Raw genomic sequence first — 27,782 nt, 5'->3', positions numbered from 1 at the left:
CGCCAAAATAACAGCGTATACAGTATTCGATCTTACATAACAGTGATAGCGTAAATAATCTTGAGGAAATGGATTATAATATTCATTGAGGCATTGGAGAGAAGGTGGCTCTACCTCAGAAAATTTGTTCTCCAGTTCAGCGTTCCTCATCTCCAGGGTGTGGAGGCTGTTCCTCATCTGGTTCTGCATCCGGACGGCATGCTCCGCCCGCTGCCTCTCATTCAGCTCCTTCATCTCCATTGTGGTCAGACGCTTGGCCAGCGAGAGCGTTTCGCTGCCGGGAATCACCCTGTCTCCCTTTCTACCAAGGGCCGCTGAATTTTGGCAGAAAAGGTGACAAAAGATATGTAAAAGCAGTGCTATGGGGGAGGGGTGCATTTTCCAATTCAATGACATTCCTGGCGAACACTACTGAAAATATTTGTCTTTATGGTTCTTCTGCAAGATTCATGTGAATACCAAGTGTATCAAGTACGCAAATCAAGTGGAACTTTCACTGATTACTCTATTGAAAAAAAAAATACTAACTATGCATGATTGCAGTCTGTCCTAATTGCAAATTAGTAACAACATGAAAGAAACAAGACCCAAAGTAGTGTTTCACTTAAGAATATTCAGTTTACCTGATTTCTTGGTACAATATAAACATAAACGAAAGCAGTGAAAAATAATTCAATCTGCATAATTTGCAAAATAAAAAACAAGATTTCTTGCTAAGCATAATTGAGCCCCTTTTTGTTTTTTGTTTTCCTTTTCTTTGAAACAGCCAAAGCACTTGAGATGAATAAGGCATGATACGATATGGCAATAGCAGCTTGTCTGACAACTCACCCTGCATTTGGCCGTACTCCTGCATGGCCTGTTCCAGAGTGTGTAGCTTCTCTTTCTCCAGACTCAGCTCACGTTTCAGGTTTTCTTTCTCTTCCTCCAGACGCTGGTTATCACTCTGTGCAAATGTGAAATAAATGATCCCATGGTCAGTATGTTGCAAATGCACATTGTAATTGAACAGGAGTTAAAGAACAGAGAGACTATTGCGACAGAAGTGTAATTTATGATATATGACATATACTTTGTTTAAAGACAGCATTTCCTATGATGGAAACATTTGTGGACAATAAGAAAGATTGGACCCTGGGTATCACTTTGTTGTATTGTTTTTAGCCTTTCCACATTTTCAGATTTTTGTCAAAAATAAAAGCACACACAAAATACATTGTAAAACAAAACAAAAATCAGAGGAGAAAAAAAGAAAAACAAACAAACTAAAATCGTTAAAAAAGGGCTGTTCTCTGTCACTGCAATATTTCATAGTTGAGCCATGGGTTGTCATAGTCTTACTTCCAGCTGGTCTATTCTTGTGTTCCTTGAGACCAATTGATTGTCTGTCTGCAGGAGATCCCGATACTTTGCTGCTAAATCATTGTACTGCCTGTTGGCCGAGGCTAGCTCTGCGGCTGGGACGCTCTCGTCTAGTGCCCTCTGTAGGGCTGAAATCTTAAATTGAGATGCTTCCTACAAAGGTGAATGCAGAAATAGATCAATACTTCAAATAGTTATTTACACAGTAGAAAATATGGTACTCGCATTTTATAATTCTGAACCGCCAGGATGTAACAGTGCAGAATTACAAAAGGCACTGGCATGAATGGGCCACAACTGACAATAGAATGTGACACAAATAATAAATTCATCTTGTGCATGACTCTGACCAAAAAAATTGAGCAAATATGGTCAAAACAGGTTCATGGTTATCCTTAAATAATTAAATACAAGAGTCATAATCAAAATATTGCATCTGAACCACAGAAGTTTTTCCTGTTGAAATCACAATAATCCACATCATGCTTATGGGCAAAAATCTTCATTTCTTTCACTTGTACTATGAATTTAAGGGGAAATAATGCCATGTCACTGTACCAATTCAAAACTAGCTTCACCTGCTTTAAAGTTCAGAGCAAAAGGGGAAATTTGAAATTGATCAATCTCAATCATGTTCTGAAATCTAACACTTTTTCCATACAAATAGGCCAATCCAACCTGGCATCATATCTATCTATGGTGCCCGAGTGACAGGAGACTTGCCCCCTAATCTCATGACAGGTCAATGCTATAAGCAGCACTCCAACCAGATGCACATTCTCATAGAAAGGCAAAGTTTGTGCATATACACAGCAGATGTACATCCATTTTCTTTCTCTTCCTTTCTTTGTCCTTACTGAAAAAAAAAAAATCAAACACATTGTCTTCACTTGTAATGTTGGGGATGTACAATTTATCGGTGGTGTTGGTGGTGATACTGTTTCATGAAATCTACCATCATGACTTGTTTGTTTGGAATGTTAGGGTGTGTCTTTACACAAATGTATCTTTTTGTGCTGCAAATTTACAACCAAAACTTGTTTGTTTGGAATGCACACCTGTAGGTTGTGTCCCTAATCAATTTCTACCTCTTTGTTCTATGAAATGTACTACTACAACTTGTTTGTTTGGAATGCTATGACATGTCAGTAATCAAGTATATCTTTTTGTGCTGCAAATTTACAGCCAAAACATGTTTGTTTGGAATGCACACCTGTAGGTTGTGTCCCCAATCAATTGTGTATCTCTTTGTGCTATGAAATGTACTACTACGACTTTTTGTTTGGAATGCTAGGGTGTGCCAACAATCAAATAGTTATTGCGCTGTGAAATTTACAACCACAACTTGTTTGTTTGGAATATTAGGGAGTGTCATCAATTAAAGTGCACCTATTTTGTGCTGCAAAATTTACTACCACAACCTGCTTGTTTGGAATGTGTAGGGCATTAGCGTAGAAATTGACAGCCAACACCTGGGATAAGTATGGGCTTAATTGGGTCAATTAAAAGGTCAGTGCTCTACGATAATTCAAAAACAAGATATGGTATAAAAAATGAGCATATGACTCTGCTCCTGAGAGGTGAAAATCAAACAAATGATCTTCATGCAAATTTGCCTTTTGCGTGTAGTTTTCCTAAAGCTAACCTTACTCCAAAGGGACATTCAAAACTGATATTAATCTAAAATGAGATGACTTTAAAGACCTAATAAAATGCTCGCAAAATGTTTTAATATGCAAAAGAAATGTAAAATATATGTCATGATTATCAATGTAAATAGGTTGTCAGTGACATTCCGGTTTTTATCGCTTCCAGAAACTCCCCCAAATATCACATTTTTGGAGGACCCCGTTGCAGCTTTTGCGAAAAAGATAGTCACGTGACCAACACCCCTGAACCGATTGATGACGTATAAGCACGGAGTTGTGCTCAGTGAGCAGACGCCGCTCAGCACAAGCACTCAGATTACTAGCTTGGTACACGCACGTACACGATAGCTAGCCTGGCCAGGCCCGGGCCCCGCGGGATGTGCGCTCCCGGTCGACCCACTGACTGTCGACATGTACGCATTACCATGTACATTATCACTAAGTTAGCTTGCACAGATACCTGGTACCTCGAGCATGTCTTCCCCTATATGGGTAAACTTCGACATTGATGATGATGATGAAGACTGCAGCTCTGACGATAGCGGAGAAGAAGAGGAGGCACATGAAGTTGAAGGGGAAGATGGGGAGGGATCGAGAGGCAGCCGATGAACCAGAACGTTATCGTGGGGCTGCACCTTACCGATATGAACCAGCTGCATCTCCCCCGCTGCCAGTGCAAGAGCGTATGAACATGGCACCAAGCCCGAGAATAGACCTCACGGAAACGATCGCCTGGGAAATACAGAGTGGTATGTCTGGTATGCCCCCATATAGTTTAACGTTAGAAAGGATATACTGTATTCTACATGATTGACATTGTAAGTTGTAACTGTTTGTCTAGTAAGTAGATTAGAAGAACAGGCCCAGCTCGCTCACAAAGTGAGCGGCTACTCCGGCCGCAGCAAGCAAGCGGGAGCGTCCCGGCCGTGGCCTGGCCCGTCGGTCGGCGCTTACAAGTTAAACTACCAGTAGTAGTCTAGTAGTAGATCTAGTAGCAGTCTACTAGTAGTTATAGTAGTCTACTAGTAGTAGTAGTCTACTAGTACTACTACTAGTAGTAGTACTATTACCACTACGGCACTAGGTCTAGTAGACTAGTAAGTAGTAATAGCAGAATCTTTGGTAGTAGTACAGAGGCTCACTCTAACGCCTAACGGTTAGCGGGATATGTTGTTACAGGGTGGGTCGTGGCTCCAAAAAAAAAAAAAAAAGGCCTAACCAGTTTCCCATAGTTTCTGCAACATTTGTTATCAGTAATTTAGATGCGCCATTTTCTAAGAAAAACGATACCAAGAATTATCGTCAATTTTGGTCGAGTAGTTTTTGTTTTATGCTAAAAATCATACTGTGGAAGGAAGCCCAAACGCCGTGCTTATCTACCGATGAATGCCACGGTGGGGCTGGATTCACGAGTAGGTCTAGGCCTATAAAGCAGGCGAGTCGCCGTAGTATTATACAGACACGCAGTGGTGGTGGGGCTATCGTGAAATAGGCCCCACCGCAGTGCGCGTGCACCGTACCCGTGCGTTTATAGCAAGCAAGGGTAGGTCCTCCTAGGGTTTAGGGTTAGGTAGGGTTGTATTTATGGTTAAATTGGCCGTTAAATTAGTCAAGGGCCATATTATGAAGTCATTTTCGCCGCATTCACAAGTATTTACTGTGGAAGGCAGCCCCACCGCCGTGCTTACCTACCGAGATGAACGCCACACGGTGGGGCTGAAACAGGCGAGTCGCCGTAAAATTTATATAGTACTACTATTAGTACAGACACGCAGTGGTGGGGCCTATTTCACGAATTTGCCGAAAATAATGGATATCCAAGCGTACCACAGTTGTAATCTGTATTATTGGCAGTATTAAATCCGATGCAGTTCATTAAATAGTCTTTTGTCTAAAGGCTTAGCCAATGACAATAGTGCAGCGCAGCACCTGCTATGCGCTCGCTAGCTCGCTCCCCCGCGCCGCCAGCGCTAGCTAGTGCAGCCGCCGGCCGGCTGTCGCTGCGCTGCGCTAGCATAGCCTTGCCAGCTCGCTGGCTACGGCTAGACTAGTCGTGAACGACTCCGTTCTTAGACGTCATCACAATTTAGAAGTGATAGTGCGCCGCATGCGGCGAAAGTATAGCAAGTTTTCCAAAACCGAGGAAATTGCATCCATTACGTTAACAAATATAGAACAAAATTCAGAACAGTAAAAAACCCCGCACAACCATAGAATTACTTAGAATTTAACATTTAATATTATTACATCATTGAGAAAAAAATGCCTAAACCATTTTATTAGGTCTTTAAAGGATTTCATAAAATGTCTGATAATGCTCACACAATGACTGCTGTTTGGCAAAAATGAAAGAGGTAATCATCAAACTGAAGAAAGGAACCTTCAATATTTTCAGTCATGACTGGATACTGAGAATTACCTTGTGACGTTGAAGATATCCCATCCGCTCCGTGATGGCACTCTCCATTTGAACCATCTCATTTCGCAGTTTATTCACCTCCTGCACAGACACACAAAATTGAATTAAAGATATCATACATTTACAATATATATTTATGATGCATATACACCTGCAGAATGTACAACACAAATCCCTAAGGCTGCGTTCACATAGAAGTATACGGTATTCGCTATTCGCTATGCGCTGTCAAGTCGACCCAGTACACCATCACCCGCACCATGAACTCCCTACTTCTTCCTCCTACACAATCATCCCAGCAATAACAATTTCTAAACTGCATCAGAATGTCAGTCTACATGCCTATTTTCGCTAAAGGGCAAATCCAGACCAAAATTTTCATCATTTCATAAACAAAAGATGGTATACGCTGCTCGAAAATCGAACAAGCGCGATTCCCAACATGCTATACTATTCGCAGCTATTCGGTATTTTCGAATAGTGCCCTCTTATGTGAACCGGAGTTAGGAAATCCTATCGTTCGATTCAAGCTATTTGCGTGCCCTCGAAAACAAGCACCGAATACCCAAACACTATACTTCTATGTGAATGCAGCCTTACATACGGTGTATCACTGATTGGCATAGTCTCATTTCAGTAGGTTTTTTCTTTTCTATTAAAACCTGCATATTCTTCACGTACACCTTTAAATTGACATGAAAAGCTTGAAAAAAAAAAAAGACGAAAGAATGTTTTGGGTACATGCATATACATGTTTACAGCTCTGATTAATATCATTATCTCTCTTTTTTTCTTTATCAAATTAAGGAGGGATTTGTAAATACTAGACACCGTGTGTAAAGCCCTACGAGACCCCGTTTGCAGTGCGAGGCGAGGCCGCAGCTCGGCCGTGGCCGAGCCCGCCTTCATTTCAGTGTAAACGCGCAAAAGGCCAAATGCAGGGCCAATTTTGGCCGCGCATTTGGCCACGCTCTGGAGGTGGTCTCGGCCGCGGCCGAGCCCGGCCTTTTCTCAGTGTAAACGCAAACTGGGCCAAATGCGCGGCCAATTTTAGTCTGGCTTCCATACCCTCTGCCCATACTATTTCGTTATTTAGGATATTAACCCCCTCAATGTCGAAAACTAGTAAGTATAGTTTAAGGTGGTTTTGTCCTGCAAAGGATTTTTCCTTCGGCAAAGGCTTTTGCCCGAATGGCGACAAAGTCGCCAAGGAATGCAGTTGGCAAAGGGTCTGAAAACGAGACTATACCAAATTGTGTTTGTTTACAAGCAGAGCCCCACTACGACAAAATATTGAAAGGTTTTAATCAAAAGCGCGGCCAAGCCCGGCAGTGTAAATGGACAAAATTGCGGGGCTCGGCCCCACAATTGAGGCTGGGCTCGGCCGCGGCTCTGCCCAGCCCCGCACTGTAAACGGGGTCTTAGTTGCTACAACTCAAAACTATATCATACAACTTGTAGGCTAAGACACATGGTAAGCTGATAGCCAGTTAGATATACAAGTCTGATTATGCTGACGTACTACACACAAGTCCTTCATGGATTGAAGATAACCTTGAAAAACTTTGAATTTTACTTTTTTTAAAAAAGAACACCACCAGAAAAGATTAAAAGAGCTAATATGACAAGTTTCCCCACATTGCATTTGGAAGAAAAGAGAAATGATTGGTTGTTCCAAAGCGTTGTCTATGTTAAACATTTTTCAGAAGGTTTGGTCCATGAATCTTGACTGACCTTTCTCAAGGTGCTCTCTGCTTCCTGGCAGGCAGTGAAGCGCCTGGTCAATGTCCTCTCATTCACCCGCAGGACAGTGACCTTGCGAGTAGCCTCTGCCAGACGCCTCTGCTGTTCATCACCGTCGACCTCGAGGGACTCCAAAAGACGCTATAGGAAAAGAAACAAGGTAAGAGTTTTCATTCAGTTAGTAGAATTTCATTTGCGAGACATCATAGTAGAAGGGGCAGGGTCTCCGGAAACAGTAAATGCATGGAAATCTCTGACTGCAAGCCAGTGTATCGTCACATTCAAAAGACCTTGGGTGATATTCACTGCATTTTCCTCAACCTGGCTAATCTGTATTCAGTGTGCAAAGAGTGGACTGTGGTGAAATATCCACCAAATGCTCTCTGCTGGCATTTTCCACGCAGAATGGGATCACCTTTGTGCATAGAGTTATGTATGTTTTGCCGGAGAGTCATGGAAATGTCTGACATTCCCAATTGGGACCTGAGTCAGGTCAGCCTTATGGGACCACGAGCCATTATGATACTCTTGTCTTTGAATTCATGGGTTCCATTCATTCAAATACAACAGAGTCTCACCCCATGATGACTTGCAAATTTTATGTAATGAATAAAAAATATAAGAAAAATAAAAGTATGGTTCTCAAATGCAGAAAAAGATCACTGGTTGGTAGTCTTCTGCCTAAACTCACATTGAATTCCTGCTGCCGAGCCTCGTGCTGTCCTGCGGCGTCCACCAGTTTTTGCTTCTCCTCGTCCCATGCCTTCTCTCGCTGTAGCCAGTCGTCAACCTGAGGAAGAGAGTCAGTGCATTCTATTACTGCATCAGCGTTCTGCTCACCTCTAGCCCAGCGCTACTAAGCACTTTACAGTGACTGCAGCTTACAATATTTGCATCACCATAGCAACAGGTGAGGAACGGTGATACAAGAAGCTGTGATCAATGAACTTGTTGCCATAGAAGGTGACATTGATGTCACTTATATTAATTATACACATTGTTATGCAACAGACCCCATAATATAGGTTTTCCCGGTCAATTTCATACTTTTGTCACTCAAATTCATTCATGTGCATTCAAATTCACGCAGCGCACGCACGCGAAAATATTCGGGCATTCAAATTCAGAATCCGAGCGATCAATTTCATTTATGGGCGTTCTATTTCGTGTTCGTGAAATCAAATTCACGATTGGGCATTCAATTTCAAAATGCGAGCACCGACTTTCCTACTCGTGCATTCAAATTCATGCGATAGTCACGTGATAGTCCCAATGAGCTTGTTTGGAGCGTTCAAATTCATTTTTAGGCGATCAAGTTCCTACTTCGGGCAATCAATTTAACAAGGAAAATGGAGTAGACTTTTAAGAAAGGGAAAAGGGCCAACACAACCAACAAAGGCTTGCATATAGTGTGATTATGGTTGTTTACAGGTTCTACATTGTTCTCTGTTCATGTATTCTTTGTTTTTCATCTCAATAAATTTCAAATTGCAATGTCCAATCAGCAGTGCATCCAAACAACACAGCGACTAGTAATCATATTTCTTGGTGATACTGCATGCTGACAACGCCCCAACACCAACCACATAATCATGATAATGACAATTCATCAATTTAAAGACAAACTGACACACAATGATCTCACATAGTCCCGCAAAAGTAAATCAATAAGACAGCAATACACAACAAACAATACGTATAAAATGTTTAAGTATCAGTTTCAATATAATCGAAATTGGTTTTTTTTTCCTCGAAAGTGTCAAACAACCCTCCGTATTATGCTCGTCTGTGGGCCTATACAGCGCCTAATTTTTGTTTGTTTGTTTCGTTTTCCATCAAACAAGATGGCTGGATAACCCATATTCAGCTGCAAAAGCTGGTCTTCCATAATGTGGGGTCAAGTTTGATGTTCTGCTCTTTGCGATGAATAAATGAAGTGGGATCTTTTACGTGCATGAGTTGTGACTCTCTTACACATGGGATCTCCAATGTCCAATCCGAGGGACATGTGCCTGTGTATTCCTATTTGCTAAGCGCGAGTTCAAAGTTGTCAATGAACAGGTGGACCTCTACTGCAAAATAATAATCATCATAAATCTCAATATATTCAAAGCCAAATGAGAGACACATGCATACACGACCCCAAACTAACTATATTCAGGACTTCTTTTAGATTGAATGCAATTATTTGGAACATGGTTGCCTATTCACGAATTTGAATGACCAACGAGATATATTGAAATCTGTCACAAATACATCAAACATTACAAACAGCGTCTCCTAGACAGGATCAGTCTATTAGGTACAGTATCTAGTTCTTTCTGTCCTAAAATAAATTTGTAACTTTAATTTCTATCTTCGTTAAAAAAAAAAACACCCCATAATAATAGCCACTTGCTTTCTTATCACAATAATGTTGGTACTGTTAAACTTGCATATTCTGAAGCAAACTGCACAAATTGGGTCAAGTTTTTGCAAGTCAATTCAAGCATGCACAATCACTCATTCTGAACTAACCCAACTTCATGCTTTGTTACAGGGACAATGCAGGGTGAGTTGTCATGACAAAGAGAGAGGGCTATGAAGCGAAGGAGAAGAGAAAGAACAACATTCATATGTAGATACCTCACTTCTGCTTGCTGACATGCACAACAGAAAATAAATGCACACAGCAAATAAACATGCAAATTATACCTTCTGCTGATAGTCTTGGTAAATCAGACCCTGTTGGTGTCTCAAGACAGCAAAGCGCCGCCGATACGTCTGCAGCGCCACCTCAGTTTTACCAAGCTGATCTTCTTTTACTGACAACTCCTGGAAAACAGTCATGAAGAAATTTTATTTAAAAAATACACCATGGCAAGCTCAATTAAGACCTATCTTGGGAGCTTTCAAAACTAAATTTGATATTTCATACGATTAAAAAAATAATCATGTGTCATGTAAAAGATGTATTTGTGATGCTCTTGAAAACTTGAAAACTTTCCGCTGTGGTCAATTATGTAGACAAAGTAACTTAAGTATGTCTATTTATTCTTCATGATTCATATACCAGTGAAACCCCGATACCCTAGGGGCACAGATGAACAAAATGCATCTGCACATTGACGAAATCCCTAATCATCAATATAACGTGAAAGATTTAGGATCCATGCACAGAAACAATGAAATGTGCAAGAAGACATTAAAGCTATCTCATATTTCACGGTACACAAGGCGTTGACCTTGCCAGAAACAATTCCGGTCAAGTTTGACAAGCTGCATAATGAATAAACATGACACTTGAAATTTTCACAAACATACTATTGATTTCCTTAATGTACTGCATAATATATGGCGCATATGAATGAATTCAAGATGATCACGATGCAACGCAGGCAATCATCAATCTGCTGCTGATGACACCATTAGAAATCCATACTGAACTATGATATTCTTACCTGCAAAGTCTGGACTAGCTGCTCATTGAGAGAGGAGATGATCTCAGCACTTGAGGCAGCCAGGCCGTGTGGGAGAGCTGAATGGTGAAGGGTCATCACCGCTGCCCCTTGACCCAGGTCACGCAGATCTTTTAGGTCCTGTTCCAGCCTCATGATCTAAAACATGAGGTGCATAGGAGGTGATGGTGGTGTCATGAAGTCACGATTGGATCATTGTACAGAGGGTTACGTTTCTTGATCACATCTACAGCTAGCATTTAGTATATTGTGCTTTCATAGCAGCAATATATCAAAACGGACATTAACTGATTCCATGAGTACTACATAAGTGTAGAAAGAAAAGAAGGGTTAAAAAGGTATAGTCAGGGAGGACTTCAGATGACATAATGATCAATAGAAATAGATTCATAGTAAAGGTCTAAACACAACAGAATAGCAATGTGTCATAATTGGATTACAGCAATGAAGAAGTGCTTTCACCTACTTTCTTATAGTTAAAGGCAGAAAACAAATGCTCGATTACATCATACCCCGATTTAATATTATGTCCCAAACCTTTCAGAAAGTAAGCAAGTCATGCACCGAAAAATTATCTGCAGTAGAACTACTGAAAATCTGAATGCATTCATTACCTTGGTCTGAGCACGATCCAGAGCGACACTGGCCTTCTCCGTCTCATTGCGAGCCTGCCTCAGTTCACGGCGCAGCTCCTCATTACGCCCCGTCAGCTGGTCCACCTGGGCCTTGAGGTACACCTGAGCCTCGTATGCCTCCTTGGAGTCCTTGGACTCAAACAGCTATCAGGACACAGAAATACGCACAAACAGACACAAACAAACATACACACATACAAACAGGACAAAGAGGAAAGATAAATGTTTACAGTACTGGATACCATCTGTAGCCATATGAGCAAAACTACTTTGTTGATACTTTCAGCTTGAAGCCACTGGGTGCGGTCCAAACCTTCAAATGATATGCACCGAATCTCCATTACAGCCTCTTAGTGCTGTCCTTGACTGTTCTTGTAGGCAAAGAGAGGAACAGTTTGCATTGGGCTTGCAACACACGCTTACAGATCCCTCTTTTAATGCTTTCTGCAGTTTACAGAGAAATATAGAACCAATGAATGTCTTAATTTGAGATAGTGATGCCATAGTCCAGGTTCAGACCCAGGACCTACAAAATGTACCTGTTTCCACTCACACCTGCCAACTGCTACATCATGTCACCTCCATACAACACCAGATGAGAAAAGGAGGGTAGCTACACCTTGTATATGAACATTTCATTGTCAGGAAATCTGCTGTCAACACATCATTAACACTTAGTTCTCTAAGTAGACAATTTCCAGGGAATTTCAAAATTGTATTTCCTTTAAATTTTACAATCCTGCTGTTATAATCACCTCTCTCTTCTGCAAAAATTCTGTGAGGTTGACTTGCAATTGTACTCTACTGTTAGCTTTCTAATTTTTCTCTTACAAGCTAATGGTCTGCAAAGCTTTGAAACTAAAGAATCCATCTCAATATACATTGTATATCTCGGTTTTAACCTGTTGAAGACGAGTCCCGAGAATACTCGGGCAGGTGTCTATGGAAAATGCGTGTTATAGCAAAATCAGTCCATCCTCAACAGGTTAGCAATGCAAAACATCAAATGGAAGTCAAACAGAAACTCACCACACAGAGTCTCTCCAGAATGGGACCCAAAGTCTCTGGATCCACTGGTCCCTGACCCCCTCCTCCTCTTGATCCTTCCTTTAGGGCCTCAAGGATCTCCTTCATGCTCTTCTCCACCCTCTGCTTGTCCTCATGGAGCTTCTTGTTCTCCGCCTTCACCTCCGCCAGCTGGGTGCGGCTCCGCTCCAGGGCCTGCTCTGATCTTGACACCTCTTGCTCCAGTTGGTGTGTCTGTGGTGGGAAAGAAATATGAAAAAAGATGGAATGAAAGATGTAGCCTCTTTGCCAATCAGCATTTGGCTTTTTTACCATATTGGCACAGAAATCCCTAAAATATACTGTCAATCCCATCTGTCACCTCAAATCCTTCTTGTTTCTAAATTGGCTTCCTAGTGGAACTATTGAATAGTTACATCTGGGTGGGTTTGACTAAATTGAAGCATGGCCAAAGTCTTTTTTTGTTTAAAAGTTTTGTTTTGTTTTGCTTCACTGGAGGGGTAATCGACTGAATGCAATGACACAGATAAGTAAGGAATGGTGTAGGTGCATAGGCATGTAAACAGTTGAACTCAATCTGTCAAGGAGCCATTCTAGAATTGTTTATCAAGCTGGAAATGGAGTAGCTGGGATCAACTAGACTTGATCCAGAAGGCACAACTTTCATTGTTGCCCAGTCAACCAGTATCACAGTTAGTTTTGAACATTGTGGAGCACAAAATCTTTTAGGCAATTGCACCATCTTTACACACAGTCCCATATGCAGCAAGCCATGTTTGCTGTTCACCCTCACCCTAATCCTCAAAGAGTCTGAAGGGATAATGTCCTTCCCAGCCTTGATGGCTTCTGAGATTTTGCCGGAAGCACTTGCTGGAGTGCCCTTCCTCGCTGCTTTGAGGCCCTCGGCAAACTCATCCACTTCCATCATCTCTTCCGCAGTCAACCCAAGAGCCACACCCCTGCAGGTATATCAAGGTACATATCAAGCTGTTACTCCTGTTTTAAGATACTGCAGTGTCATATGCTGGATCCTGCCACACAAATCACCGGAATAGTGGAAACCTTACAAGGGCAAACCTGTGACTAACAAAAGAATGAATACTCATGCATTGTGCTGCAGGTCTCAAAAAGCTGAAAGTTACAGACAAAAGAAGTGTCATGCAATATTTTGCTCCTTCACTAAAGATATGATTGCTGTCTTAGGACATCACTCCATTTGTGCTTATCATCCATTACGAGAAGTAATTGAATGAGTATTGGTGTCCATCACTTCTCTATTAGAAAGACACACACACACACAAACAAACACTGCACAACCTTGCCCAATAGAATTCCATTCTCATACTTTTTTTTTTAAACTACACAAATCACACAACTTATGATCAACTCCTTCAGTATATGGGGGATTCAATTTATCTTGTAATCATGTCTTGATATACAATGTATATATGTAAAGAAATGAGGTGGGAGGGTGGGGACTAATACATGTAACTGAGACTGCTATTATGAAGACAGCGACTTCAAATGTTGTGTTCTCAGTCCCACTATCAGCAAACACATTATCTTGGACTTTCTTTTATGTGATTTTATTTTGACTTTCTGTAATTTTGACTTTCTGTAATTTCATCCCGGTGTAGAAGTAGTAAGTGGAATGCAGACTGAACACATCATACATGACACAAGTATGAAAGAAGAGTCTATTTCATAAAAAATACATCTGTGTTGTACATCATATATCTGGAGCAAAGATAAATGCTCTTTTGCTATGTGCTACATTGTTTAAAGTTTGCAATTCAAGACTGAAATTGCTGTTTCCATACCTCTGAGCACGCTGGGTGGCCAGGGCACGAATCTGCCTTTTGAGAGCAATCCTTTCTTCTTCCAGCCTTTCCACCTCCTTTGTCAACACCTGCAGGGAAAATACAATCTTCAATTTAGTCAAGTAATCAACATGACACAGGATATAAGGAGAATAACATCATTCCATGCTCTTCAAAGCATCTTATACAATTTTCCTCATACAGTACATCTCATCATTGTGGAGTGCAAATCTCATCTTCCTTTGTACCAGAGTTAAACTCATTGAAAAAAAAATCAGTTCATAGTTTTGTTTTCAATGACATGGTAAACTCCTAAAAGATTCCATACTATGGAAGTAAAATTTGTCTTTTAAAATATGTTTCAAATAAGAATATTTTGTAAAGATCCGAGTGCTCAACCTGAGATTTGCAAGTGAGCTGACATCTTCATCTCATCTTACATGTATTTGTAACAAAGACAAACATCACAGTTTCATTCTACCCTTTCAAAGCCCCCATCTCTAATTCACCTGGTACCTCAGCCATTACCCCCACCCCTCCCCCATCACACCTCACCCCAGACTCACCTGGTTGAGAGCCCTATCCTGCTGCTGTTGGGTGCCCCGCTGCAGCCGGGCCTGCTCCATGTCGATGGGGCGCTTGGGCTCAAAGCCCAGCCGACTCCTCAACTCCTCATTCTCTTCCAGCAGTTCATTCAACTGGATCTCCAGCTTGTTGACGTTCTGTGTCAGCTGCTCAATGTTCCTGAATGGCAAGTGGGGAAAAGGCACAGAAAAGAATTATCATGATTCTCATCATAATGGGGCAACTTTTAAATGTCCTCTCCTTCCTGTGATAATTGCAATGTCTAAATTGCACATTTATGATCTTCATGTTGAAATAGCTACTCCCATTAAATTCAAATCAACAGCAATTCGTGTCTTGATTTTCCCCTTAAATTTGGGGTCATTTCCAGCTTATAAAAGGATGCAATCAAAAGAAAAAATGGGTTTATCGTTAGGATGTGTCTCCTATTCTCTTATTCTTTGTCCTCCTCACCTGTTCTCATCCCCCATACACCTACAACACCTGTATGCTCACTGTTCTTTTCACTTCACTCCTTTTTCTTCTCTTTTTTTTTTCATTATTTTCTAGAGAAGTTTGCTCATTATGACACATGCTGGTTTCATCATTAATAAGATTTGGGGAGACAGGAGAAAAAATGCAGGAACAGATGAACACTGGTGCACAGCAAAAAAGTAAATGACATACATACAACGTGAGAAGCAAAAACAAAACACATTATTTCATTCATGTTTGCATTGTCTGTATAACTCATCAAAGATTTCATGTTGGTAGGTGACTAGCTGATTATGGAAAAAGAACAATTTCTTGTTGCATATCCTTGCAAGGAACAAAAAAACAACAAACACAAACAAATCTACCAATGCCTTTCCTGTACAAGGGTCAAAACAGCTTCCTACTTTTGAACACAGTCAAGATCCACACACTTGAAATGATTCTGGATTCCTACCTCTCTCTCAGGGCGATCTGCTTCTTCCCAAGCTTGATTTCTTGCACTGCTTCAGCTAGGCCATACTCCCCCTGGTAGCAATGAATATGCATAAAGCATGTGAATATGCATGAAACAAACAACTACGCATGACATGAAAACAACATGCTATTCAACTACAAGTGCAAGAATCACAGATAGTTCAAATAAACAAAGCAACATTAAAAGTCAAGCTTTTAGGCATTGACTGTTAAGAAATATCAATGATGCATCTGACAAGTACAAATGGCAGATGTGATTTTTTTTTTCTCACTCAAATAACACTTTACTTGGTTACACTAAACTTGTTATGAAATCTTCAGTGCACTCCCAATACCATTAATTCTCAAGTTTCACTTTCTTCTTCTCTTTACAAACCTGGTAACATATGCAAATCTTGCATCTTGACAGTCCCTTTTTCTGTTATCAGGCGTTGATTTACAGACAAAACGCTATATCCTAAATCTTTCTCTCTCTCGCATCCACCCACCTATCTCCCTTTACGTCCTTTCATCAATCAAAAATATGCATTTATTTGAATTGTCTGCCCATCTCACACTACATTTCCTTTCCAAAACCGTGTCTGAACATCAAGTAAAGTCATGGCACTGAATCTGCCAAACTCACATCCTCATAGTCCTTCATCCTGTTGATAGCCTCACTCAGTTCCTTGTCCTTCTGCCTCGCGTCGGCCTCAGCCTGCTGTGCCCGCTCCTCCGCCCCTTTCATCTCCTTCTCCTGCTCCTTGAGCGTCTCCCTCAGTTTTGTGATCATGTTCTGCAGCCGCACAACCGGGGCTGCACGGGAAAACAAGAACGACAGAAGTTCAAAAGTTGGTCTGGCATTAGAGAAATATTTTTTTCCTTACCCTACATCCCAATGAGTACAGGGCCCTGCTGCACAAAAAGAAGCAATCAAACATAAGTCAGAAAATCGAACATAAGTAAGTGTATGGCCAATCAGAATCGAGTATTCAGAGATGTATGTTTGCTTTTCTGACTGCTTGTCTGATCTCGACTTTTATGCAACAGGGCCCAGGTTGCATCTGCAAAAAAAAAACAGAAATACAACTATCATTATTACCATCATCATCACCATCATCATCATCATCACTATGAGCTGCTGTGGCTCAGTGGAAAAGATTACAGTACCTAAACTCTGGGGTTTCTGGTTCAAGTCTACTGGCAGCAGCAGTAGTGAACTCACAAAAGATACTTTACCCTCACTGCTTTTTAATAGTCCTTTGCAAGGGAGCTAAAGCTATTGGATCGGTGGTTGCTTACTAAGAAGCATTGTTTTCTTTGTGGCCACATTAAATAAATCCAACACTAAATCCAAATCTAAATCATCACTATCACCAATGCCATCTTCATCATCACCAACAAATACCATCACATTCACTTTAACCATCATCATCATCACCACTATCACCATCATCATCGACACCACCATAATTACCATCACTATTACAACTATTACCATTATCATCGGCATCATTATAATCACCGTAATTGTCATCACTATAACAATTTTCATCATTATCATCATCATCATCACCATCAGTATCTCATACTGCACCATACCGTCACCCTTCGTGGCGTCATTCTTCAACATCTCCAACTCCTCCGCCCGCTCGTCCATCTCCCTCGCAGATTCCTCCAGCTGTTGTCGCAGGGCAGCAAGCTGAGTGTCCTTCTCCTGAAGGGCCTGCAAAGGGGAAAAATTGTGACAGATGCGACAAAACATCTCAGTTGTTTTATTCACTGCTTGACACAAGGGACCAGTTTGACCAGAAGTTTCACACATGACAAAGTCATCAAATATGTGTAATCATGATCCATAGATAAGTCTTGAAGTAACTCAGTACACTTGAAAACTAAGCATTCAATGACATTAATATCCATCTTTTCTGAGGCTACATGATTCAACTTTCAAAAGTGACTTGTACATCTTTATTGATGTAAAGCCATGTCATATAAGTCAAATATCAAATATCAAATCACCAGATGAAGACTCTGTAGTGATGAAAATGCCAATGTTTTGGTAACTTTGGGGAAAAAAGAAGAAGACGCATAGCCCAATGAGAACTTAAAAATGGCTAAGCTTCTAATGCACCTTAACAAAAATTAAGCGAGATAAATCCTGCTGTACATAAGGTTACATGAACTGGGGCTTGTTATCAGCCCATTACTGCATGCCTTTGAATATCTTTATATCCCCATCTGCAAGGGACGCTCCCCTTAATTACCTTTGAGAGTGCAATGACTGAGGTCTTGTCCGTGTCAATCTCACTGGCTGTTATCTGGTCCTTTTGCTGCTGGATGATCATGTTGAGACGGTCTATTTCCATGTCTTTGCCTTCTAGTGCAGACTTGGGAAAAAAGACAAACAATTGCAAACATTCACTGACGGCTAGATGATTTTAAGATGGTATTCTGCATGAAAAGCAGTTATACAGCACTGCTTTTGGTACTCCTGTGTACAGAATGCAGAAAAAAGCATATGAAGTTACAGGGGTCAAGGAAATTATTTTGAAAAAAATAACCATCTTTTTAAACAATAGTCTGGCACTTGATTCATGAAAGACCATCAAAATATGAATAAGCACATGGGTGTTTGAAGAGCAGTTCAACTCAGCAGTAAGGGGGAAATATCATGATCAAGGTAGAAATGTTCAGAGGAACACTTGTGGCTTCATTGCAGTGAACCTTGGGAAAATCAAATAGTTAAGGCAATAGGCCAAATTCACTAATATTAAATATGAGAGTACAACTTAGTATGTCAACTAGATGTAATCTAGTTGAATAAGAATAGATGGCATGTTATATGAGCAGCATTGATCTCAAAGTCTGTTTTCCAAGCATACACGCAGCTGAGATAGAAAGCGGAACATCACAGTGCACAATGACAGTTGGAGTACTGTACAATCAGAAATGTTTATATGCATGCAACTTTCATGAATTTGTCAAGGAGCCAAGCTTTCCGAAAGTTAAAGGCATGCAAAACTTTCTGTCTTCACTATGCATTGAATATAAGTCGTCAATTTGTGAAAGTTTCATGTTGTGAAAAAGGCCTGTTGGCTCGTATTCGCGAAAGTTTCATGTCGCATACTGATTTTAATGGAAAGAGAAAAGGGAGGAGAGCCAAATTTTGGGGCACCGTCTGGCAACTCACCTTCCACTCCTCAACCTTCTTGTCAAGCTCCGTCATGACCTCATCATCTCCGCCGATCTGGGCTTGGAGTCTGTCTGACAGCTCTTTGATCTGCAGGTGGTAGTCGGAGCAAAATCATGCCACATCACACATGGGGAGAATATAATGTAGCATACCACTCATTTAACGACTATCAGCTAGATTCATCGAAATTTAATACATGGAGGAAAAACTTCCAAAGAATGCTCATTGTGAATTTTTCACTTTTGCCCTGCCACAGGATGATCCTTTCATACTTGCATCTTTAATTCATTCTTTTTCTTTTTCTTTTTTTTTAAAGGTTTGAATGCTCCAGATTTTTTTTTTCTTTTGCTAGTTACTAGGTTGGGCAAACCTCTAATATGCAGAACTACGAATATATTGCATTTTAATTGATTACAAGCATTCATCCACTAAAACTCACCCCATTCTAATCCACTGAGCTGCAGGCATGAATAAAGGATCTGTTATGGTAAAACTGGTTACACAGAAGAAGGGCAACTAAAAAAAAATTCATTGCATTCGATGTACTGTATTGCCACTATTGATGGGGAGTTGACTTGGTCACTTAGTCACGACCGCTTTAATTTGCTCATACCTGCTCCTTCAGGACTTCATTTTCCTGCTTCAGACGCTGGGCCCTGGAGTCGTATTGGCCGGAGAGCTTCTTGATGCGGGCGTAGTCCTCAGCGATCCGATCCATCTCCTTCGTCGCCGTCGTCAACTGCTTGGTCATGTCCTCCATCTGCTTCTGGAGGTGCTCATTGGCCTCGATCAGTTGCTGGATGCATCAAAAGATTGTGGTGATGAACTGTGACAACTGTTTTGTTTACTTTTGTTTTGGTTTTGCAATCATGTAATCCATCTTTTGATTAGCTTGAAACAACAGAAACAAAGTTTTCATTAATGATTAATTTGAGAGCTGTGTGATGTACATCAAGGAAACACCATTTATCTTTGACAGACAACAAATCACCATCACATTTACTACTGGTCAAAAAAATAATATATATATCAAAGAGGTAATAGGTCACTTGAAACATGGCTATTTTCTACATGGTATTAGAGAGTGAGACCCACTATGACCACTAAAACAGCAAAAAGAGATTTTTAAGTCAGGGATGCATTCGTTGAATTGAATAGAGTGAGACTAAATTTTTGCACCTGAAGGCATTCAGACATCGTGCCTGTACCTTGTTTTCATCCAGTGCCATGTTGATGTCACGATTCTTCTGTCGTAGTTTGTCCTGGTACTCTACGTCGTCGCCCCGCCGCTGGCGCAGGCTTTCCCGCTGCGATTCCATCTGGCGCTGGTAGTCACGCAAGTCTTGTCGCAGAGCATCATTCTAAAATTCAAACAGTCAGAAGCATTCATTGTGAAACAAAAAGTGAGAAAGGGTATTGTCAGAACAATTCATGGCAAGATAAATCTTACACAAAATTTGAATAACTTCAAAAACACATACAAGTACCCAGTAGTTAAACAGTGGTTCTAAACACCATAGTATAGTTCTGTCACTGGTGAGGCATTTTCAGAATGACTAGCAAATTTGGGTCAAGGGCTGAAAAAAAAAACCAAATAATTCTTGAATATCTGTTATGATGTAGACTTTGCAAGAATGTAAAAAAAAAGATATAATGAAAATTGTCGTTTGAATCTGTCTTCAATTTCGTAATGACAGTAGGAAAAAAAATCACTGGCATGAATAATTATGAAACAAATGCATACTTACTATAGAATAATGATAACAATGATGAAGTGTTTGCAATTTCTACTTTTTAACTGTGATTTGCAGGAAGCAGCTGAACACTTGTCAATATTTAAGCAAAGCTTCCTGATATTTGTAAATTGTCAAGCTAAACGTGAAAGGTAAAATGATAGTGTAGTCAGAAAGTTCCTATAACCAGGAGCTGGTGGACATGCTTACATCTCTCTTCAAATCTCTGATCTCCTTTTCAGCCTCTTCAACTCTGCTGTGGACCTGAAATGATGGAAATATTAAAATCAAGTGAAATCAAAGCTTGCGCTCTACGTGCACTGACTCATCAGTCAAACCTAAATGGCAGGGGGGAAAATAGATACACTGGAATCAGGCACGAAGCACAAGATATGACAACAACAATGCATGCATACATCTATCAAATGTTTTTCAAATACAAAAAGCAATGATTGCACTATTTATAAAACAATATTTGAGAGATACAATATGAAAGAATGCTGCCTGTAAATAATTCATGATAATGTTTGAAACAAGGAGGCACTGTTAAAGTCTTTCATTTACACACTCCAGAGACAAGGTGAGAAAGTGCATCACATATCTTACATGCCCTTTCTACTTCCCTACTAAAATTGCAATTCTGAGAATATCTTTTGAGAAGTTTATCACATATTTAAAGGGTGTGTACAGTTCTGGTCGAGGTGAAGATTTAGCTTTTAACGTTTTGTGAGATATTCAGAAACCACTCTATGAGATGTCAAAGAGCATGCAGTTCTAAGGGGTATCAAAAGTTTGTTCGATGAAAATCGGTTTTGAAATGGCTGAGATATCCAAAAACAAGGTGAAACAAAGAGATACTGATAAAGTTGGGGCATGTCGCCTTTTATTATTAGCACTTTTTTGGATATCTCAGCCATTTGAAAACCAATGTTAATCAAATAAACGTTGAATCCTTCTTAAAATTACATGCTCTTTCATATTTCATAAGAGGCTTTTCATTATCTCACTTAGGAATGTTCAAAACATGAATCCTTACCTCAACCAGTACTGTACAGTCCCTTTAAAGTTGCACTGTTTACGAGAGTATTTTATATGAGAGCCATTACATACATATGGATAAAAACAGAATGACAAAATACGTACTCCTACAAGCACTTTAACCTGCAACATACAATGTAACAGTAGTAATCACATCACCCACACCAGCAGCATATAAGCAAGAAATCAGCTACAAATGTTCAAGTTGTTTGGGTGGCAGCCACAATTATTATTATGATTTATTTATGGCGAGTCTGCTCTCAGACACATGACCGCCCCACCCTAAAAAACCCAAACGAACAAACAACACCATCGCACTCACCCTTTCTGCTTCACTGCGCTCCTTGTACAGCTCCCTCTCCTTGTCCTTAAGCTCACGCTGCAGGAGGTCCGACTGCCGGCTCAGCTCGTGGATCTCGTTCTGCAGTGAGCGCATGTCCCTGGTGCCCCCTGTTCCACCCATACGCTGCATAGAGATACCAAGGCAAATAAACAGGAGGGACATGAATAGCGAAAGTTCCATATGGCAACCCTCTGCTATTCAGATAAGGTTATGGACTCCTTTGACCGGATGTCTTGGGTTCAAATTCTCCTCAGCGAGGGCATCCTTAGACAAGATCTTTTACCTACTATGTCCCGTTTGACCCAGGCATATAAGTGGCAAAGCTGGAGTACCATCAAAAGTGAAGAGTAAATATTACCCTAGGTAAATACACCATAATACTATAATTGTGTATTAATGGACCTGCAGAAGAAATATTGAGCTTTACATGTTTGTTGTTGTTGTTTGTTGGTTTTTTTTTTTTCATGATTTGAGTTGCTGCATACAGACCCTCATACCCCTGGACATCAAAAGTATCTTGACAGAGTATTTCATCACTTTGTAGCATCAGAAGATTAATAAATCAAGAACAAAATACAGCAAAGACAATGTGGCCAACATTATTCTCCTCTTTTCAGTGGTGGCCCTCTTCTGTCTGGTATATCATAACACACGAACCAAATTGCATTTGGCTCACTGAGCACACAAGTATATACAGCTAATGTATCATCATTATTTTGTCTATTTATTCATATAACCTTCGAAAAGCTTACCTGCAGTCTTTTGTTTTCCTCCTCAAGTTCTTTAATTTGATCAAGCAAGCCTTGCTCTGTATTTGGAAAGAGAGAATGATGGATACACAACACATTCATAGGAGCCCTCACATGAGCAACCATGCACAGGTCAATATATGTTTATGTACAAATAAATGAATAAGTGAGCAAGATAACTGATGGTGTCTGCTCACACAATGGTGGTGATCTGAATCAATGAATACAAAGCACATGTGCCTTCAAAAGTTAATAGAAATGAGTCTTGTGAGGGTTGACTTCATTATTCTTGTTACTTGTGACATCTCAATCAGGGAATAGTAATGGATAAAAAGAGGAGATGCTCAGTTCACATCAGATTCAATTTATATTAATACAAGAAGAGAAAAGGAGAAGAAATACATTGTAGCCCCCAAATTAGAAGGAAAGAAAAAAAAAATCATGCAACCAAAATAAACATACAATTGTAACTAATAACCAAGACACCAGAACAAACATTCTGCTTTAGATCACCGAGCTCCATATCATGAGGCGTTGCTATAATAGCAACTCTTGCTGCAATGGTAAGTGTCATGGTATTAAATAACAAATGACAAGAAACTGGCTTCCTGATGGGCTCTTGCTCCAAGAAGTTGCGATTCTGGCAAGAATTGCTACCATAACATTCTTTTTTTTAATAAAATGAGACCCTGCAAAGCTTGCTACCGAAATCAATGAAACACAAAGGATCACAAGACCTTTGAGTGACCGCTGCTGGTGAATGCAGATCTACAAGGCTGTATGATAAAGTCTGACCGCAACTGACCGTTTATGACTCCCTCTTTTCCTTGCTCCTTGGCAAATTCCTCCAGCTCCTCCATAGCCACTTTGGCCTGAGCATCCTTGATCAGCATGATGGCCCTGGTCACATCAAACAGCTGCTGCCATTGGTCAGTATTTTCTGCTTCTGGCTTGTCAATCTGGATGATTTCGGCCAAACAAACACTCTACATCACTGCCTTTATACAATGCAGTTACCAAAGTAATCACTTTCATCTTCATACATAGATATGGCTCTCGAATGGTAGGGCTTTACTCATATGCACTTGTATGACATTATCTGTGACCCCACAAAAGGATTGTAATCTTGCAAGACAAATCCATACAAACACATAATATTTTGTCTTGCCCCCCCCCCCCCCCCCCCCCCCCCCCCCCCCCCCCCCCCCCGCACGACCAAAATGCTCATATATGGAGAAAAGAACAAGAAGTACAACAGAGAAATATAAGAATTCGGAATAGGTAACTCCTAAAACTTTAATCCCCACCCACCCTCATATTGTAACCACTTCAAAAGGGCCAGTGTTTACTAATTCACTAATTTCGATGCTGTCATTAGAAATCATTTGCTGTATTCAGGGAAGTTACCATCTCTTCTGGTCGTACACTGACTAATGTACATGTATATTGAGACTCTTTTTAGACAGAGATTTTAAGTTTGTTAGTAAGTCTTATTTGGACTCTTCGTTTTGAAGACAACATCTAGGTTTACTGTAAGTAACTGTGAACTTAGATCAGCACATCTTTTGTCAAGATATGACAAAAAGTTGCAATAAATTGTGGCACGATATCACACATTTTAAGACCTATAATACATCATCTGCTCAATCAATTTCATAATTTTCAACCACTACTACCCTCCAATTATTTCAATAAAGAAATAAAAATAGTTTTGTTTGTATATAAAAATTAAATCTTGATACACATGAATAACTACAACTCCAAAAAAATACAATTTGTACCATAGGCCCTACAGTTCTATCAATTCTTTAAACATTTTGAATATCAAAATACAACTTTTAACAGCTTTTGCACAAGACTTTCTGGCTTCTACTAGTTCCAAATACTGCATAGAAAGGAAAATAATAGAAAGTGAAAAGAGAGAAACTGAAATGAGATAAAAGGAAATGAAACAAATTAAAGTCACCTCTGCCAGTACATTATAGAGTTCATCTGCCTGGTCATCGGACAGGTTTGTGCTCTCTATGTCCATGAACGAATCCCAGTCGATGGGAGCCATGGTCACAGATTACACTTGGCACTTGGTTCACAGATAAAGGAGACAGACTGGAGCTTCTGCTCTGCAAAACGTGAAGAAACATGAACGTAATGATTACAATATGTGACTACTCAGTTTAATAAGAGTTTAATATAATGTGAATTAATACAAATCCAGGGCTGCCAACACTGGAAACTAGTTGAGAGTGAGACTCCCATAGGCCAATGCTATAATTTAGGAGTCAAAATGAGTGAGATCAACAGAAATGCATGCAAATGAAATAAAGTTCTAGAGTGATATAAGGACCAAAATGCACGAGTCTCACGCTCAATGCGTGAGAGTTGGCAGCCCTGCAAATCCTTATGTTAATCATCCAGAATCTCACCTTTTGTACCATTGAGACAGGTGACTTGGGTGCCACTACTCTTGATAATTACACATATCACTCGGCACACCATCAAAAAAAAAAAAAGTCAACGTGTGTTACCAATCAAACAGTTGTCTGACAATGCAGGTGCAATGTAAATTAGATGAATTACTAAGAATTAAGATGGACAGATCTCTCATAGAATTCTAAATGTCCTATCCTCACACATCACAGAGACAGAGTGGTATTTCTATTTGTGTGAAACCATGGAGCTACGGTAGTAGCTCCATGGTGAAACTAAATATCATTATTCATGTTTGAACTCATTGTTTGTTTGCAGTGACTTCATTCAGGAATATGCCTGGTTGATACTGTTTGCCGAGTATTGCTAGTCACCTGGGGCGAACCACTACACGAGGGGTTGGCATCATTCGCCAGTTTTCTTGCAGTGACTGATGCTCATACTCAGACTAAGAGTAGATTTTATTCATATTTCATAAGAATAGGACATTTACTAGTCATACACAATGGTGATTCCGTGGCAGTATGGTAGGTGTGCAACACACCGACCGGGTCCATAACGACCGACCGCGCATTATAATGGCATTGCGCGTACAGAAAGAAAATGTACGCATGGGACTACGCGCAACGGTGTTCGATTCTTCACTGGGCTACGCTACCGAGTAAAATGTGGCGAAAACAACTAAGAATTCCCTCTAAATTACCGAAATTTAGCAAAATCGAATAAGGTTTATCGTGTAACTACATACATAACTAGGCCTACCTTTGCTGACTCGTTGTTAGATGTAGAGTATCCTTCCGTAATAAATTTGACGATTTTGACCGCAAAATTGTCACCGCCGCTTGTACGATCGTGCACACACGCGATACACATACACATGACATAAACATTTTGTCGCCCGCTACGACCGTGAGTTGATGCAGAAACGAGAAATGAATGTGAAAAAAACAAACCGACTCATCTAATTTATTTCAATTACGATGAAAAGTTTCCTAATGAAAATCAAGTCAAATTCATCAAACAGTCCTTCAAAAGTAATATCGAAGGATTCAAAATATATTCAAATATTATTGGGGAAAAAATGACGGCTAGAAAAAACAGCGGCCTGTCGAAAAAACGCATTTAAATGCCCTTTAACGTTATACGTATTGTCAGGGTGGTCGGTTGAAATGAGCAGGGCAACTGAGTGCGGAAAAAATGACACCCCATGCGTTCGAAGCCGCCACCTAAATGCGCGTACCTCAGATCGCATTTTCAGTGCGCGCTTGTGAATCCGGAGTATTTTCTCCACACGTGAGTAAAATTTCAGGCAAATTGTGAGATTTTTCACGTTTCTATTGATAGAAAAACGTTAGGTGTCCGGTATTATGAACACCCAACCATACTCCTCAGTGTCAGTGGTACAGTACTGTCACTGGGTCACCATTGTGTATGACTAGTAGACGGCAGTACCAGACGCCGTGTGAAGCATGATTTCTGTGCAGCGACAGGGTTGTGTAATACTGTCATCACTGATCATATTGACAGTAACTCAGCCATGCCCATACGCCATATGCTTTGAGATAGATGTTACAAATTCTATTGCTGGCCTTTGAAGATGCAACATTGCTCGAGTCACGCTACACCAAGATCAGGATCTAGGTAGCCAAAAAGAACAACTAAATTTCAATACCCTATCTATTGTGACTGGCCTTTATTTGAGAATACAAATGTATTATGACATCGCTGCGCCGAGTTGTCCCACACCGTATAATGAAGCTGCAGCCTCCGACAATTTCTCCGACAACAGTCAACAGCGGATCGGCCCAGTTGTAATTCGCGGGCAATACAAACGTATCGCACCGTACCGCGGTACCGGTACAAAACTTAAGATTGAACACCTGTAATGAAATAGAAAAGCTCTCTATTAAGTATTATTCTTACATTCACCCATACATCATCATAACAGTTTATTCCAAGGCATATCAAGCTAAGAGTACTGCGACAAATGACTTACCACTGCTATACAGTTTCAGTGGTAGATTTCTATCTGGTCTCGCTGCTCAGAAATTCAACAGTAGAAGCCATTTTACTAGCGGCGTCCATCGCGACGGAGTAGAACGCGGAGGGCGCTATACTAGCTGCAAGGAAAGGTTTCATCTACAGTTAGTTAAAGGGACTGTACAGTACTGGGGTTGAGGTGGGGATTCATGTTTTGAACATTCCGAAATGAGATAATGAGAAATACTCTCATGACATATGAAAGAGCATGTAATACTTTCTAAGAAGGATTCAACGTATATTCGATGAAAAGGGTTTTCATATGGCTGAGATATCCAAAAAAGTGATAATAATAAAAGGTGACAGGCCACGCCACTTTTATTAGGATCTCTTTGTTTAACCTTGTTTTTACGATATCTCAGCCATTTCAGAACCAAATTTACAGCAAATAAACATTTCGATACCCCTTAGAATTTTGCATGCTCTTTGACATCTCATAGGAGTTATTTCTGAAATCTACAAAAAAAAAAGCTTAATCACTCATTAAGGTGACCAGAAATCTGTACACACTAACTTTTGCTTAATACTGTACACAATACTACTATTATGTACCAAACTTGTAGTTACACAAGTAGTATCTCTCGACTCATTGGCCCGAATTCTCCTAAAGCTATCAAAAATACTTTTATCTT

General features: G+C 40.3%; 1 protein-coding gene across 1 annotated transcript in view; it reads right to left on the bottom strand.

Moving 5' to 3' along the window:
• The window catches only part of LOC139709032 (centrosomal protein of 290 kDa-like), a 53,038-nt gene extending 28,296 nt beyond the window's left edge, over positions 1 to 24,742 (bottom strand). Inside the window, exons 1-25 of the mRNA XM_071621003.1 lie at positions 24,650 to 24,742; positions 23,489 to 23,642; positions 22,687 to 22,742; positions 21,914 to 22,057; positions 20,764 to 20,817; positions 20,029 to 20,181; positions 19,434 to 19,616; positions 18,818 to 18,907; positions 17,892 to 18,014; positions 17,227 to 17,350; positions 16,271 to 16,440; positions 15,626 to 15,696; positions 14,679 to 14,856; positions 14,113 to 14,201; positions 13,086 to 13,251; positions 12,296 to 12,526; positions 11,246 to 11,410; positions 10,614 to 10,769; positions 9,868 to 9,987; positions 7,865 to 7,963; positions 7,165 to 7,314; positions 5,431 to 5,511; positions 1,342 to 1,515; positions 832 to 946; positions 115 to 314 (exon numbers count right to left, since the gene is read on the bottom strand). Coding sequence (XP_071477104.1) covers positions 115 to 314; positions 832 to 946; positions 1,342 to 1,515; positions 5,431 to 5,511; positions 7,165 to 7,314; positions 7,865 to 7,963; positions 9,868 to 9,987; positions 10,614 to 10,769; positions 11,246 to 11,410; positions 12,296 to 12,526; positions 13,086 to 13,251; positions 14,113 to 14,201; positions 14,679 to 14,856; positions 15,626 to 15,696; positions 16,271 to 16,440; positions 17,227 to 17,350; positions 17,892 to 18,014; positions 18,818 to 18,907; positions 19,434 to 19,616; positions 20,029 to 20,181; positions 20,764 to 20,817; positions 21,914 to 22,057; positions 22,687 to 22,742; positions 23,489 to 23,642; positions 24,650 to 24,742 — 3,339 coding nt within the window. The remainder of the gene's footprint in view (positions 1 to 114; positions 315 to 831; positions 947 to 1,341; positions 1,516 to 5,430; positions 5,512 to 7,164; positions 7,315 to 7,864; positions 7,964 to 9,867; positions 9,988 to 10,613; positions 10,770 to 11,245; positions 11,411 to 12,295; positions 12,527 to 13,085; positions 13,252 to 14,112; positions 14,202 to 14,678; positions 14,857 to 15,625; positions 15,697 to 16,270; positions 16,441 to 17,226; positions 17,351 to 17,891; positions 18,015 to 18,817; positions 18,908 to 19,433; positions 19,617 to 20,028; positions 20,182 to 20,763; positions 20,818 to 21,913; positions 22,058 to 22,686; positions 22,743 to 23,488; positions 23,643 to 24,649) is intronic.
• Between the last annotated feature and the right edge of the window lie 3,040 nt (positions 24,743 to 27,782).

Source organism: Diadema antillarum, unplaced genomic scaffold (genome assembly GCF_040938485.1).
Source record: "Diadema antillarum isolate AM-2024a unplaced genomic scaffold, OU_Dant_1.0 scf00000037, whole genome shotgun sequence".
Classification (NCBI taxonomy): Eukaryota; Metazoa; Echinodermata; class Echinoidea; order Diadematoida; family Diadematidae; genus Diadema; species Diadema antillarum.
The sequence above is the reverse complement of the archived record's forward strand: the minus strand, read 5'-3'. Positions and strand labels throughout refer to the sequence as shown.